Source organism: Ptychodera flava, chromosome 22 (genome assembly GCF_041260155.1).
Source record: "Ptychodera flava strain L36383 chromosome 22, AS_Pfla_20210202, whole genome shotgun sequence".
Lineage (NCBI taxonomy): Eukaryota > Metazoa > Hemichordata > Enteropneusta > Ptychoderidae > Ptychodera > Ptychodera flava.
In genome coordinates this window covers 22,101,506-22,119,089 of record NC_091949.1, presented here as the reverse complement: position 1 = coordinate 22,119,089, position 17,584 = coordinate 22,101,506, and the positions used below count along the sequence as shown (strand labels likewise).

General features: G+C 36.3%; 1 protein-coding gene across 1 annotated transcript; it reads left to right on the top strand.

Moving 5' to 3' along the window:
* Positions 1–1,770: 1,770 nt before the first annotated feature.
* Positions 1,771–17,002, top strand: LOC139122952 (cadherin-12-like). Its single transcript, XM_070688840.1, has 14 exons — positions 1,771–1,827; positions 3,612–3,664; positions 4,573–4,626; positions 4,999–5,064; positions 6,905–7,071; positions 7,467–7,535; positions 9,282–9,368; positions 9,542–9,628; positions 12,691–12,804; positions 13,186–13,387; positions 15,004–15,137; positions 15,667–15,859; positions 16,232–16,390; positions 16,776–17,002. Exons 2-12 carry the CDS (start codon positions 3,616–3,618, stop codon positions 15,847–15,849), a joined length of 1,212 nt encoding a protein of 403 aa, XP_070544941.1. The 5' UTR covers positions 1,771–1,827; positions 3,612–3,615; the 3' UTR covers positions 15,850–15,859; positions 16,232–16,390; positions 16,776–17,002.
* Positions 17,003–17,584: the final 582 nt, after the last annotated feature.

Sequence of the window (17,584 nt, the reverse complement as noted above, 5' to 3'; positions counted from 1 at the left end):
ATTTGCACGGTGACTCCCGATTTTTATTCTTGATTTTGAAAGGGAATGGTTGAAAGATTCATTGAGGAAAGTTTGAGCAAAAATTTAGGTCTTTCATTTTCGAGGCGCATAGGCCTAATACCTTAATGGGATATACTCGAACTGGCGACCAAACTATATTGTTTCATCATTTCTTTCATTTTTGAGCTCCGTTGTCAGCGACGCGGAGCTCATTATATAGGTTATGGTCCGGCGACATTTCGTCGTCTGTCGTCGTCCATCAACTTTCTATGCATTTAAAGCTTCCTCTTGAAAACCGCCGGCAAAATCTCTTTTATAATTGGTATACAGATCTTTAGGGATGACTTAAATCAGATTTGCCCGACCTGTGATGAAAGACACAAGTGTATATTTTAAGGCTAGTTTTGCCAGTTTTTGTTAAAATCATCTTCATCCAAACCGCTTGCCAAACAGCTTAGATCTTTGCAAGAATCAATCTACTAAATGTTTAGCCTGGCAGTGTTTAACTACCGTAGCTCTGGTCGAAGGATCTTTTCTTCAGAAGAACAAAGAAAATGACCGTGTACAAATGACTGACTGGATTTGACATACAACATAAATTTCGCTTAGGGGCAGTAATAGGTAATGAATGAAATGCCTGTACCCGCAAGTTTCGCTGACAGGATTTTAAGTTCAAATACATACTCGTAGTTGTTCGTTCGAATTTTAACAAACGTGATATAGATATTTTACCAGTAGCAAGACTGGAAGGTAAATGACAGATTGTAAATGTATGGTTGTTCATGTGACGACTGATCACGATTCGTTCTTATTGATTCAACGTTCTTAATATAGATAATTTTATTCAGTTTGATTATTCTGAGTCTGTTCCGTTTTCTTCCTTATGTATGTCATAATATCGAGCATTAGTATTGAAAACACTTTTGACAACATAAATGCTAGGCATGTCAACGTAACCTTGCGAGAAGAACAAGAAAATAAACGTATTTTAAAAACTTACTAAAAATCATTTGAAATACTTGAAATATTTAAGCAAGTATAGTTGACTGAAAAAGACTGAATTTCAGCCGTTGTGGAAGTCCTTAGAGTGTAACATGCATATTTTTGTATCCCAATAGTTTTGACATCATTTCAAATAACAAGAGCATTAATTCAAATAATTCAAATTCAGAGTGTCACCAGAGATTAAATTCCTTGCCATATTTTTTTTTGTGTTGATAAGCGGCAATATCTTTATTTACCTTAGGCCAAAAGAAAAGATAAATTGTGCTGTTCCGATAACATAGTTTTCAAAAATAGGGTAGGTAGGTCGGCAGGAATTTTTTCCCGGAATATTTTTATTTTTAAATATGCAATTTTTAGGGCGATCAAACCCTGGCCACATCAGTTCCAGAAAAACGTATCATACATATAAAAGGAATAAAAACATAAAAGACGTCCTCGTCCAAGCAAAAATCAAATTCGAGGTAACAAACACGTGATTTTACCTTTTTTTATTTCTTTTTCTTAACTTCCGTGTTTACGTAACTCTAAAAAGTTTAGGGTCGGCAGGCAAAAAATAGAGTAGGCCGGATTATCGGAAAAGCACAATTTTTATTTTTCTTTGGCCTAATCTGACGTGATAAGTTGGTCTTGTTATTAGGGTAAATTTATCTACATTTAATTTTGATTTGCAGACATGCGCATTTCGCATCTATTCCTCAGGTTAATAAATAATCAAGCACTCGCCAAGCACTTATTTGAGGCGTCATCTAGTAGAACTGATGTTGTAAAACTTCCGGACAAAGTCGTTGCTGACATAGTGACGCCAATTTTTAGGTAATACAGGTGGGTATTTCTATGGAAAGCCTTGACTGGCTTTATAAGTGGTCTAATATAATGTTGTGCTGGGCATTCGATATGTCGTGGGCATTCAATATATTGTGCTGGGCATTCAATATGTTGTGCTGGGCATTCAATATATTGTGCTGGGCATTCAATATGTTGTGCTAGGCATTCAATATGTTGTGCTGGGCATTCAATATATTGTGCTGGGCATTCGATATGTTGTGCTGGGCATTCAATATGTTGTGCTGGGCATTCACTATATTGTGCTGGGCATTCAATATGTTGTGCTGGGCATTCAATATGTTGTGCTGGGCATTCAATATGTTGTGCTGGGCATTCAATATGTTGTGCTGGGCATTCAATATGTTGTGCTGGGCATTCAATATGTTGTGCTGGGCATTCAATATGTTGTGCTGGGCATTCAATATGTTGTGCTGGGCATTCAATATGTTGTGCTGGGCATTCAATATGTTGTGCTGGGCATTTAATATGTTGTGCTGGGCATTCAATATGTTGTGCTGGGCATTCAATATGTTGTGCTGGGCATTCGATTCAATATGTTTTGCTGGGCATTCAATATGTTGTGCTGGGCATTTAATGTTTTGTGCTGGGCATTCAATATGTTGTGTTGGGCATTCAATTATATATTATTGCCTGAATACATGGGTTTATGTACCTGAGAGCAGGTGACAATTTGCCCGACGTCAGGAGGGCAAGTTGTCTCCTGCTGCGAGGGTACATAAACCCATGTATTCAGGCAATAAAATTTTTATTACATGCCTCTTCACAATTAATGCTATATGACATTTAGTTACACGCAGGGGATTTTCAAACATTTTTACCATTATCGACCAGCATCAAACAGATTTTAACGAACGTTAAAATGGCAGTGCGCGCATGGATATTTTACATCTAACGTTAAGCGTCTACTTTGACGTCGAAAACATCGAAAGGCTTCACCGGACCGGGTAACCATGGAAACTGGTCAGTACATCGTTCACCGGCCCGCTAAGATCCCGGATGTTCCTATTCAAATCTATGTACTGATTTGCACTCACATCGAGGCATGTATAAAGAAATAAAGGGCGACGCGCTGACCATTAGCGTTTATTTATGGGCAGGGGTGAGAGGAAGCCAAAAATTAACGGGCGAGGCTTGCCAAGCCCGTTAATTTTGGCTTTCCTCTCGCCCGCACCCATAAATAAACGTCAATGATCAGTGCGGAGTCTGTTATTTCCAATATATTATCAACAAACCCCAAATACCGTCAAAATTTACGAAAATTTCCAACGCGAACGACAACAGGGCCCCAGAACTTGTCAGTGAGTAGTGCAGGCACTGTAAAAATTTTGCAAATCCAGATATTTTTTCAAAACCACGTGTCTAAACGTGGCCCACAAGTGTTCCATTTTATTTTGTGATTGATTAATGATCCTTGTACAAATTAAAATTTACGTTTTAGCTGAAAAGTTACCAAGTTTACGATATTATTCATATTCACGGGCACTAAAACAAACCGTTTTTGCGTATTTGTGGTCGGTCACATGGTTCAGCTCGACCAATTAAAATGCGACGGGCAGGGCATGGTAATATAATATATTGTGCTTGGCATTTGATATTTTGTGCTGGGCATTCAATATGTTGTGCTGGGCATTCAGTTTTAAGAATTAATTATTACATTTTATTGATATTGATTTAAGCTTATAAATCTTTTAATATGTATAATAAAATTTAGTCCTACAGTTTAGGCTAATTTGTCCTCGTTTTGTTGTTTCAAAATACAGCGCAATGGCTAATTGGAGGAATCCATTGCTCAAACAAACAGCTCTTTATCCACGTGAGTAAATTATAGTTTGCTTTGGTAAACATTTCATGTCTATGTCGAGAGTCAACGGTATATTATAACCTATCTGAAGGCATACATATTTCGTTGAAATAATTCCTTGAAAGATTGTGTTGGTGCCCTATAAACCTTCAAGTTGGGACATCACTCAGAAGGATAATATCGAGATGTATTTAATGTTGTGGTTAACTTTTAGATTAGCTCATTCTGACCTAATTATATTGTTTTGAATCTTTTAACGATATCTGTGATATAGATTTAGTCGATTATTTTTTTTGGTACGGGGACCAAATGTATTCACCGTACTATTATTTATGACACCAATTTTGTTATTATTAGTTGGTTTCATTGAAAATTGGACCCCTTCCATCGTGTTTTCGAGTCATTAAACATAACATTTGCAATGAAGCTATTTTACGTAAACTGTCTTAGTTTTAATAATTCAGCAAACATGATGCAGAAAACGGTGTTGCAAAAACGGCGGCCTAGTTACGTTTTACGTCTTGTGAAAACATCCCTTACTAATTCGATAAACTGACTTAGATAGTCAAAATTTTTGAAATAAATCACCATTTTACATCTTGTATACCTTTGTCTGTCTATAGAAAATTAATTATAGGGTTGAAGTGTCAGATGAACGTGACGTAAGACAAACTGACACTCTTATCTTGTCATAAATTTGATGAGAAATGTGTGTATTGTCTTTATCGTAGACCAAATAGTAAAATAATTTACCATAGGATTTGCAAATACGATGAGTGTAAGTCGTTGTCGTTACTAGTCTCTAGATCAGAGATTTTTTTCTTTTGGATCGGAAATTACATAGTGAAAGTATCAATATGAATCGATCAAATGTAGCAATTGTGAGCAATATAGTTACTGTTGTTTGCTCAATCTTACAGTGACCTATGCCCTGGCAATATTTTTTGCCATACAACCTAATGCAGTTGTGTATGGTAAGTGAACATTATTCTTATTCCAATTATCCTTCCGATGCCGTACAACCGAGAAACGTTCGATTAAGCAGAGTCATATGTTTATTTGTACTTCACATTCTGTCAATTTTAATGAGTCTTCATAGACATTTCAGAAGTTTTATTAGGAAATTGCACTTTTCTTAACTTTTATTGTTTGTCATTAGCACATTCAATAAAGATGTTTCTCACAGACTCAACTGTTCCGAAGTTTCAATTTGCATAAAAACTGCAAGCCATAGAGTAATGTCTTAATTTTTGTTTATAAGTCAATGTCTACTACAAGGCGTGAACAACAACTCGTAGTAATGTTTACTTTGCACGTACTAATATTGAAATATTGAAATTTTCCAGGTGCATTGTGTGACTTTACTCCGTCAAATTTTGATGACGTATCTGTCTATGAAGAGCGGCCAATCGGTAAGTAGAATCGAAATATTAAATCGTATAAAAACCAGATATGAACTGAATATGCTCACGTGTTTTACAACAGGTTCATTAATAGTAGTAAGCTTCACAGAACAATAAGATATATGTTATCACTAAATGAAGCAGTTTTTTTTCAACATCGCACAGTACTCTCAGATTTTAATCACTAATTACAAAACTTTATTTAATATGCAAATGAGCTGTTAATTGACTTGATACTACTCAATGCTTCATGGGACAATTACATATCGTTCAGATCAACATTTGTAGCACGTTTAATTTAATTTAATTTAATGCAGTAATTTTAGAGTAATGTCACTAATTACAAAGTTCATTAAATATGCAAATAATCCCTATATTAACTTGACAATGTTCAATGATTTATAGCACAATTAAATATTCATCAAATCAATATCTGTAGCACGTTTCACAAAATTTGGTGCCGTAATTTCAGAGTTATATACCTAATTACAAAGTTTATTAAATATGCAAATAAACCCTTAATTAACTTTACACTACTAAATGCTTTGCAACACATTAGATATCTGTCAGATCAGTATATGTAGCAGTTTTCATCACATTTGATGCAGTTATTTCGGAGTTATATGACTTCTTATAAAACTTCATGAAATATGCAAATGAGCTAATGATTAACTTTACTCTGTTCAATGCTTCTCAGTACAATTGGATATTTATCAGATCAACATCTGTAGCAAGTTTCATCAAATTTAACGCTGTAATTTTGGAGTAATATCACTAATTACAAAGTTCATTAAATATGCAAATAAACCCTTAATTAACTTCACACAAGTAAATGCTCTACACCACAATTAGATATCTGTCGGATCAGTATCTGCAGCAGATTTCATAACATTTGGTGCAGTTATTTTGGAGTTATATCACTAATTACCAAACTTCATAAAATATGCAAATGACCTATTTGTTAACTTGACACTGCCAAATACTTCTCAGTACAATTAGATATTTATCAAAACAATATCTGTACCCAATTTCAAAGACTTGGGCGCCGTAATTTCAGAGTTATACACCTAATTACAAAGTTCATTAAATATGCAAATGAACCCTTAATTAATTTCACACTACTGAATGCTTTACACTACAGTTAGATATCAGTCGGATCAGTATCTGCAGCAGATGTCATCACATTTGGTGAAGTTATATCGAAGTTATATGACTAATTACAAAACTTCATAAAATATGCAAATGACCTATTTATTAACTTGACACTGTCCAATGCTTCTAAGTATAATTAGATATATATCAGATCAATATTTGTTGCAAGTATCATCAAGTTTGGTGCAGGAATTTCAGAGTTATCTCACTAATAACAAAAGTTCATTAAATATGCAAATGAGAAGGCAATTGACATGACACTCACAGTATCATCATAATGTTCTGAGATTGTCATCTGTGAAAAGTTTCATGAAATTTTGTGCCGTATTTCTTGATATATGTCTACACTGTCATTACCGTCTCCATAGGGAAACCATTGTACGGAAAAAACGATATTGCATAACTTCATTAATATGCAAGCCACACTAACCAAAATCTAATCAGTTCTTGCAAGTAGCATATGGTACCTGTGTACCAAATCTGACTTGAATCCGTTCAGGCGTTTTTGAGTTATCGTGTAAACAGACAAACAGACAGACACACACACACACACTAACACACACACACACACACACACACACACACGGACAGACAGACAGACATCGCTATGACAATAGCCCACGTGTTTACACACGTGAGCTAAAAAAGGGATACCATAAATCGTCAAATTGCAACAATGAAATATTCTCTTCCGCAGGTACCTTGTTGTATACACTAGACGTAGAGGGCGACACTGCTTCTGAAATAACACTATCATTGGACGATTGTAAAAGTGGTCGCAGCAACCTTCACTGTGACCAAGTGTGGAACCTTGAAGACAAGAACATGTTATGGGCGATAATTTATGACTTGGAGTCGGATGAGGTATACGTTGTCATTTTAAATTTATTTAGCCTTGTACCTACACTAAGGGACATTGGCTGTAATTTTTTATACTATTTCGTATGTTTCTAGATATCAGTATATTTCTTTTTCTCCTTAAATTATTTTGAATTACCAAGTATCAGCCCAGCAAAAAAAAATTGTGCTAAATGCAATGTTATTGTTTACAAATGAATCGTCTTCATAGATAGAATTGAAAACAATATGTCACGAATAATAATACCGACATTAAAGTTCTTTCTTGAAGAGCAAGAAAGCGACTTTAAATAAACCAAATATTCGATGAAAGACAAAGACTAAAACGTCACGTTAACAAACCATTCAAAGACGATAAATTGCATAAAATGACTTACCTTTATGTAATTTTTTAATACTAGGTAAACTGTGAAGGGGTATATGCAGTGTGGATTCGCTGCACAATCAATGGTCAACCCCACAGCTCAACGGTAGGTCAACGATAATGTCATCAAGTTTTAAATAATCTATGCCAGATTCTTATGTAGATCACAGCGCCAATGGAATAAAAGCGTTTCTTCAGACCAACTTATCTTATTCACATATTTTCAGGGAGAATGACGTAATGGCAGGAGGTTATCAGCTATTTCCAGCCGACCTATGCTAAATAAGAGGAATTCCTTGAAAAAATAATCTGTAGCAATATACTGTAATATCCAGCTGAACTACACTAGATGTGTACTGTACACTTATTGCACTACTATAGGGTAAACTAGGTTTTAATATACCCATCCTTTGCTCGTCATCAATTTTGCTTGAAATAAAATCACGGATGCTAACGCCGAAGCATCCTTTTCTTTGAAGAGCACATAACATATTGCTTGTATTTTACTTTCATGGGGGGCACATTTCCAATATCGTACAGGAAATCGCAATTTTAGTCCTTTACCTTCAAATTAACGAAATACATAACAGGGAATGTACTGAAGTTGATATATCGTTTGTTGATCAGTTATGGGAACTTAGGGAGTCTTCAGTAATTACACGGAGGTGGGGTGGGCCGGGTGGAATTCAGTGCACATCTGTACTGTAAAATGTGACCCTCTCCCTGTCCGACTTCTTAAGTGTGACCCTCCCCTGGCCGAAATTCTAAAACTTGATCTCCCAACCACTGCAGTATTCTCCCCATGAATAATTGAAACGGTATCAGCTAGTTCACATAACAATTGGTTTAATTGTTATGTAAATTAGGGGCAAATTACGGAGGGGAAGGCTTATGTTTTGGAGGGACGGTGGCAATTTATCACGCAAGAATTTTTGAAGAGATATGGTGTTTCATACATTTGAGGGAGGGTCACCATATTTTGTGCAACTAGAAGAAGGCAAGATGTGGCTGATATAGTGCTTCATTCAAAAATGTCAAATCATAATACATGGAGTCTATCAGGCAAATTATTGACAAATTTTCCCCAGCAAAACATGCTATATCTGTATATTATATATGTTTGATATATATTTAAATGTACTTTACTTGAATTGGGAAGTAACATGTGCATTTGTGTACAAGAAACTGATTTTTGAATTTTTATCTAAAAGTTGGTTCACTTTACATTGTAGTCTCTGATGAAACTATGAATAATTTTTTCCAATACAAAATAAGTGACTCTGTGCATTTATGTGCGCTTGATTATTGATATTAATGTTCTTAATTAGGCTACAGTGGTTATAAGTCCATGGTTGCGCAAAAAATTTGATTTTGGAATTTCAATGAAATGTTGATTCACTATACATGGCAGTCTATGATGAAACTATGAATAATTTTTCCAATATAACACTATTATTGCATTTATGTACATTTGATAACTGATTTACACTTTTCTCCCCGTTGCATATGTTTCTGTCTCTTGTCTTTCATCAGTTTTAACAGTTCAAGGTGTATAATATAGGATACCACCGCATCTTCTTTGCTTGTGAACTTGTGTACGTATTTAAAAGAATCGGCGTATTTCGGTGGTTTCGTTTGGCCATAAAATCAGTTTCTGTCAAAAGTGACCCTCCCCCTCAGATAGGTTTATAAAAAGTGACCCTCCCCCAATTCCCCAGCCCACCCCCTTGTAATTACTAAAGGCTCCGTTAGAAATTGATCAGTAATGGTAACTTGGTGCCGGTTCGCAATCAGAAAACAGACAACGTGATTGCACTTGGTAATATCACCCTGTATTCTTGTTTCAATGCAGAATTTTCAACTTCAAGTGTTTATATATGACTTGAACGACAATGACCCTGTGTTTGTAGGTACTCCTTACGTAGCTAACGTCGGCGAGGTAAGCATACTCTGTACTACAACTCTTCCTTTGGCGTTTGCAGGCTTTTGCCACTAATTTAATTGTAACACTTGATACCATTGGTCATTGGATGTTGTTCTGTCTAAAAGGGAAGTATGTCTGACTATTCGACTTGTTATGTGATTTTTGTCTGTGTATGCTTATTTACGCAGCTCGCAGAAATTGGGCACACAGTGTATGTCGTGTCAAGTGAAGACAAAGATTGCAGTGCCAGGCAACCCCTTTATGGTGCCATAGGGGTAAGTTAATTAAAACATAGGGCCAAAGTCCCTGAAGCTACTATAGACATGGATACAAAATTAAGTATTTCCTGACTGTATGAAATTATCTCACTAAGGTCATCCTAGGGACATGTAAACCAAATATTAAAGCTGTCTGACCAGCGGTTTTGAAAAAACAAGCGACTCAACAGTTGACAGAGCTCTGCTGTGTTATGTAGAGAATAACCTTTTGTGACACATGTATTGATGAAGAAGGTGGATATCTTTGATAGCTCATTTCAGGATGGCCTGACCAAAATTGGAAAAAATTCCGTAAAAATACAGATTTGCATATTTCATCAGACTATATTAGTCTATAATAGCAAATAAACGAGAGTTAATTACATTCTAATTAAAGTGAACAAGACTTGCTTAAATCAAGATTTACGTCATAAAAAACAGCATATCTGTCAGGTTATAAAGAATCTTGAGCTGGTTATCTTTTAATATCAGTATTTTCATCCTATTAACCAAGCACATTTTAACTTTCAAATTAACATTGTAAGTAAGTTCTGTTGAATAAGTTGAGACTGTACGTACTCAGAGAAAGCACGCTGAAGAGACAAATGTTTGAAACTTAAGTAAGAAGTTCAAGGTCATCAAAAGCATTATAAGGAATCATGTTACACTTTCATTGCACTGTTTACACAGATTGCATAATTGCTATAAATAGCACATGAGGAATCTTACAGCCCAGCTTTACCATAAAAACCCTATCACTTTGACCACTCTTTTAATTGACCACTCTATTTTTTTCCTCAAAAAGTAATCTTATTTTATCCTTACCAAGTCAACCATAAATGGAAATTAGAACTTTCTCTATCTCTATTTATTTGACCACCCTATCATGACAAACTATTATGAGCAATTTCTTTAGGTAACATAAATGGTGGTTCAGAATATATCAAAGTTGGGATTCAGGAAAGTTGCCTTTACATGTTTTAATCCTCCAAGATGGTAAGCCTTTCACTATGAACTGTCAAAAAAAGTTGAACTTTCTGATAATTCCACACTAAAATTATTTTGGCTGTGATGATTTCGTAATTAATTCAATTATTTAAAATCATATTAATTATTTTTTTCTGGGTGAATTGATAGGGTTTATACAGTATAAGAATTACATACAATGTAAGTCAAATTTTGACCAAAAATGACAAAAAAATTCCTTAAAAATACACATTTGCATATTTCATCATAATTTGAACAAATCTAAGTTGGGTTATCCCTAGGGACCTGTATACCAAATAACAAAGCTGTCTGACCAGCGGTTATGAAGAAGAAGATTTTTTACCAAAAACACCTTTTTTGGCATTAATTTGCCTATTTTCAACAATATCAAAAAATTAAAAAAATAGTTTCTCAAAATCATATTTTTCATCTACACAAAAATATCAAATCAGTAAGTACTGCGGTTCTCAAGATATTTGAGTGGACGGACGCCTCACAAACGGACATACATACATACATACATACATACATACATACATACATACATACATACATCATACAGACTGCCGACGGACGCCGGACGGATACCCATCCCAATAGCTTCTATAGACTATAGTCTATAGTAGCTAAAAAACCACACACTCTCTCTCTCTCTCTCTCTCTCTCTCTCTCTCTCTCCTCTCTCTCTCTCTCATATCTGCCGGTAAAATATTTCCAGAAGACAAAATAAAAATTATCTCTCATCTATGAAATATACATTTGATTCTTTGCGGAGTATTAACAATTTGAATGCCTGTCATCTTCTCGAGTTCCTGACGTTCAAGGTTGATCCAATGACTGCCTTCTGGTCAGTTCTCGTTTAGATGCCAGACAATAATAGTGCGTGCACGTGGTTGACAAAGCGTAATTAGTTCCAGAGACCAGCTCTGGAACTGTTAGTTTTTGCTCACTTTCCTTCTTTCTTTCTTTCTTTCTTTCTCTATTTCCGGTATTACTATCATAGAACATGCTATACACAAATTTTACCTTAATTACCCAGAATGCATTGCGACACGCTTATGACGTCATCGCTCAGCTCGGACGGGTTTTACGGGCATTTCTTGTGTGTTTATTTATTTATTTTTTATTCTGCATTGCTCGACTATCATATTGCGTTCAGCTATTAATAATTCTAGCTTTCTTTCGCTTTGTTTTTTGTTGCTTTTTGATTTTATTTTTCTCTAAATACTCGCCGTACGTGGCGCTATACTGTTTCGCCCGAATGCTCATGAGACAACAATGGCGGCGGATCGATCGCTTCGCTCGCATAGAGACAGAAAAGTAGGCTTTCCGTACGTTTACAAGCGCGGCTGGGCACATCGTGTACCTAGGCGAGGTGGGTGTGCTCGAAAACGAAGATCAATGCAAAATTTGGATTCAAAATCGGCTGTTTTGGCGGAGAAACTGCCCGCCGTATTTCTGAGGAGCCACCAGCGGTTTTTCCTATCAGTCTGCGAGGCCGTTTAACGCACAGGTTATCGTAATGTTGCTTGGATAGTCGTTCGAGGCGGGCGGCCGCAGGTCGCCGTTTACTTGGAAAAAATAGAAAGGTCAGACACAGATTTCAGACAAGCAGCCTAAAAGAAACAAAAGAAACAATCTGGCGTCAAATAAATGGTCCCCGACAATCACAAATACCTTCAAATGTTTATTGCTCCAGTATGGCCGGCCTAGAAACGTTACATGTGCCGAAATTTGGCAATATTCACTTCCTGGGATTCCGCACACTTGCCCTGTATCCGCCATACTGACTTAATTGACCTTCGCATTGAATTGTGGGTAAGGTAGTATGTAGGCCTATCTGTTGCGTTTTTACCGTACATGTAGGCATTTGTAATCTGTGGACTGCCTTGCTTTTAGTTGTATTATGGTGTTTACTGCTAGCAGTCCTAACTATAGGTACGTGCTTGAATATTAAAATCCAAAGCACTCTTTCATTCTGCACCTATCTTTGTTACACATTCTCTTGTTTCTTCCGCTGCTCTGGTCTCTGGAACTTCGCTTTTGCTTGCAAATGCTTTCTAGTTACACGTTATTTTTTCACTCATTCATAGGGAACAGGGGCGGATTATTTTGCGTTTGAGTCAAGTATCTCACCAAGTATCTTGGTTACGAACTCACTGGACTATGAGCTAGATAAGGAATACACCCTCATATTGATGGTCGATGTAAGTATCGAACTGTTAGATATTGTCAAGGTGAATATCGTAACATTGAAGGGATCCTGTAAGAATCCTTTGTATTGCATAGGAAAGTGCCGAGTCCGGTTCATTTAGGCTTTTCAGGATTGGTTCTTCTCCTGTAAGTCTACCATTAGCTTGCTTCCTGTGCTGTGCTGTGTGATGCGTATATTGGGCTAACGAGGAATTTAAAATGATGTTATTGTTGAAAAGGTGCATCTATTCAATCTCAAAATGTAGCCGCCCATATTCTTCAATGACACGATGTAACTGAAGATTGATAACCCTGATAAATACCAATTAGAGAGGGATGTATTGAAATGGGATTTCAGAAAGGCAAACATTGATAAAATACATGTTATTGTATAGGACCGAGATGGAAGAAGTTCTACGACAGTGATGGATGTACTTATCGAAGACGAAGATGACATGACTCCTATATTTTCTGAAGTAGTATATGAAAGCGAGGTTTTAGAAAATATTGCAGAAGTTGTTCTCCCTGTGATACCGAAGATACACGCCTATGATCACGATTTTGGAATCAACGAAACAGTGTACTACAGCTTTGCAGGTTAGAATTTTTCTGTAGGCCAACAGCACTGAGCCTTTCAATTAAACTTCTCCATGTGAGTTGTGACGCTGATGTCAACCCTGTTTCAACACGGAAATCACAAGCGTTTACGACTATATCCAATATTTTCCTTCATGCATGTTGTATTTATGTGGACAGTGATACACATTTAGCCTCTTCAGTTCTTCTAAACATTCTCTCAATTTTTAACAATGCACGTGGCTCCCATCATAACTCAATAGGAGTTGACATTATATTATTATCTGTATGTCTGTCTGTCTGTCTTTTGTTTGTTAGCTCGGGAATGGCTGATTGAAAAATGGATTTCATATGCAATTCCCGATCTGCCAAGAATGATATAGTTTTGTCTGAAAATGACAGTTAATAATGGTTAACTTTCGAAACGTCATGGAAGTGCACTCACGATGTGATAAAGCTCAAGCATATATGGAGAACAATTCCGTGTGCCTGTCAGTCCAGTGTTAAAACCCCATGCCTAAATTTACCATCATTTTTAAACAGCAAACCATTAAGATCGTATTTAAATTATGTATGATGACAATATGTAATGCCACACATGTACCATGTCAAAGGTATTTGCAGTTTTCTGGATCAAACTTGACACAAACTCGATAAAACTTGATCAAATATTCACACCAGGAAATTCAACCTTAAAGAATTGTATCAATGATTGGTTCATATCTAAGCCTTTACTCAGATTTTTTTAAGTTCAGAGTTAACTAACGTTTATCTAAATTTGTTTTGCAGTATGAGCAAATGCTGCTAACAGGTGCAGTTTTGATAAAAGTCTGTTTAGGAAATGGCAAAAGTACTGTAATTCTACAATATTTCTGCCATTTTGTTCCAAAAGTTAAATAAGAAGAATGGATTATGACAAAGAAGAAAATTGACTCTGACCTGTAGTGTTTGAACGTATGGTTGCCGAATTATCATTTTGTTGTTATCTTTTTCTCATTCAAAATCGCATGGCAAACTGATGCCTAAAACAATTAAGTTTTAGTTTGGTTGCTGTCGTGGAATACACACGGACGTTAGTGTTGTTTCCCACGTCCTTCCTAGCGTTTACGTGGTAATTTTGTGCACCGATTTCTTCCAAAATGTACACAAGAAGAAATGTTTGATGACTTGCATAGTCATGTCACTATAAGAGCAAGTCCTTTACTTCGCTGTGTAAGTTGCCTTTTGCAATTTTGCCAATATCTTCTAAATACCTTGTCAAATATCATGCTAATTGTATCACGACACTTATAGCAATGACTGGTAAATGAGTTACATGCCTAATTTACCGAATAAGGAAGTGTGGTGGTAATAAGCCTATACCCGGTCTATTTGAGCGCAGACATATATCGGTTAACGCATTTCAAGAACTTGTACGAATTCTTAGTTTACTCTTGATGTTCTCCAAACGACTGTATTTTGATATTAATCCAGGATCAACTTCACGACGACAGATACTGTCCAAGAATTGGCTAAAACAGGTTAATAAGTTGGAATTTTTGAAAATTAGGGAACATTCTTTCGGGTCAAATGCTGTGCCTTTCCTCCTCAAACAGGGGAGCTATTTCAGATCTCTTCATGTTCTTGTCTCTCTTTAGATCCGAATAGACAGAACGACGCCATTTTTGAAACCGAACACTTCAACATAGACAACGAAACAGCTGACATAACCGTGACCTCCGGCTTAGATAGAGAAAGTTTGGAGAATGGAAAGTTGACTGTGATGCTTAGGGTAATTAGACGATAGTCATGAAACAACAGTGATTGTATGCATAATTATGTAATATGCCCGTGGTCATTTGAACCACGTCAAAAATTGAATTTTTATGAAAACCTTGATGGGTCTGCATGACAGAAAACCGCGATCCAAATTAATGAAATGTTCCTTCAGGTCTAATACTCTTTACTGTAAAAATTACGTTTCTTGAGATAAATTTGACATTATACTGTCATGTCGCGGCTGTTAACAGGCAATATCTTTCTAGTGCGAGGGCAGTAAAATACAATATTTATCTCGGTATTTTTCGATGACACATCAAAGTAAAGTCACCGTAGTGACAAGATTATGTGAAAGGTCAATACTCCTAAATCTTAAATCTGTTTCTTTGCTTAGACGTTAATCATTGGAATGCGCATCCGTAAAATACATTTTGTTGAGAAACATGCCGCACATTCATACAGAAATTCAGCACCTAATATTCATCCGAGGAATGCACAACTTTCTGAAGTAACACTTCCACGTCATTTTCCTGTTATGTTAGGCAGCTCAAGTCAGTAGCCGAGGCTATCAAATGTACTCCTACAGAGATACGCATGCGTCCTTGGTTGTTACTGTGTTAGATGTCAATGACAACACTCCAACAATGAGTGACAATGAGTACCATGGCACAGTGCCTATAGATTCTCCTCCCGGGACAATAGCGGGTGGAGTCAATGGCGACTGATCTTGATGAGGTGGGTGTCTCACATAGTATTAAGCTGAAGGATTTGATGTTGTCAGCCCAACAAAGTCATGTCCAAGTTGGGGTGCGTTTTTTTACCTTCTAACGCTGATGGTCATATATGTTGAAACTGACAACTCGGTGTCTAAGTGTCATCAATAATTCGTATCTTAACATCGTAAATTTAGCATTTGCCTCGAAAAAGATTGTTACATTCATGTTCTAAGTATGACGATTAAATGTAATTACAAAAGCAAAGGGTATTATAAAGACTTAAGGTTTTAAAGTTTTGACTCAAAGCATATTACGGTTTGTAAAAGTGGTATTTCAACATCGTAAAATGTGTATGAAAATTTCATAAGCCGTTTTTGCTTTTATTTACCAGGGTGACAATGCAGTATTCAAGTTTGTCGTTGACAGTGAAATCTTCGTGGTCGACGATCCGTTGTACGTGACGCCGAACACTGCTATTTCGTACATACGAGTCAATAATTCGAGTCTATTAAATTGCCAAATGTTGCCGGACGATGCAATTTTTATTCAGGTAAGAAGATAGAAATGTCTTAAACCTAATATAGAGGTATGAACTTACTATTTCTTCAATTGAATCTGGGGATATTACAAAGGACAACTTGCAAATTTAACCAATTGTTGCTGTTCGGTTTTATCAACTAGTTGTTGTCAGGAGTGAATATAACGAATGCACGACCGAAAAATTAAGCTTACATCGTACTTTGAACAGATTGCATAATAGTGCTATTAACGAATGTGTCTAATTTTAAATTATTTAGAACTTTTATACCCAACTTTGTATCATTTGCAGAATTAGTTAAAAATCATTAGAAGGACCACCGTAACGGTATAGGAGCGCATTTGACCTAATGTGTATGACATGACAATTTCTCTCTTCTTTGTATGTTTATCATTAGTTTACTGTGTACACCGTGGAAACCAAGACGCCAGAAGCTTTTCGCAGTGATAATTCAGCGGTGTGGATCAAAGTAATTCGGGGGGATATTTGAGAAAGTATACTCTTCCACAATTCTGGTCCCAGGCCAAGTTCTGCTTAATATAGTTTAGCCCAGTTTCTCTGTAGGCTTATGATTTCAACTTCAAGTTTTGATAAAATCTGAAATGTCATTATTGATTGAACGAGCTTGTCGTGTGCCTTATATGTACTGTCTTGTCTTGATCACCGAGGGTCCAGGGACTGTGTCTTGAATTATAGGAAAAATCATCGTAACATTGTCACAGGAAAATATTCTATTCCTGTTGTAAAATCTATTCAACTTAGAAATTGCCCATGCGTCCGTAACAAATGCGGCTAGATAATTGCTGTGGTTTATGTACATCTATCTACTTATGAGCTTCATTTTTTCTGCACAGGTTATGAATAGTCACTCGGTCTTTCGCCAGGAATAATATATATTATTGCCTGAATACATGGGTTTATGTGCCCGAGAGCAGGTGACAATTTGCCCGACGCCAGGAGGGCAAATTGTCTCCTGCTGCGAGGGCACATAAACCCATGTATTCAGGCAATAATATTTTTATTACATGCCTCTTCAAAGCTAACGCTATATGACATTTAGTTACATGCAGGGCATTTTCAAACAATTTTACCATAATCGACCAGCATCATACAGATTTTAACGAAAGTCAAAATAGCAGTGCGCGCATGGATATTTTACATCTAGCGCCAAGCGTCTTCTTTGACGTCGAAGAGCTTCACTGGACC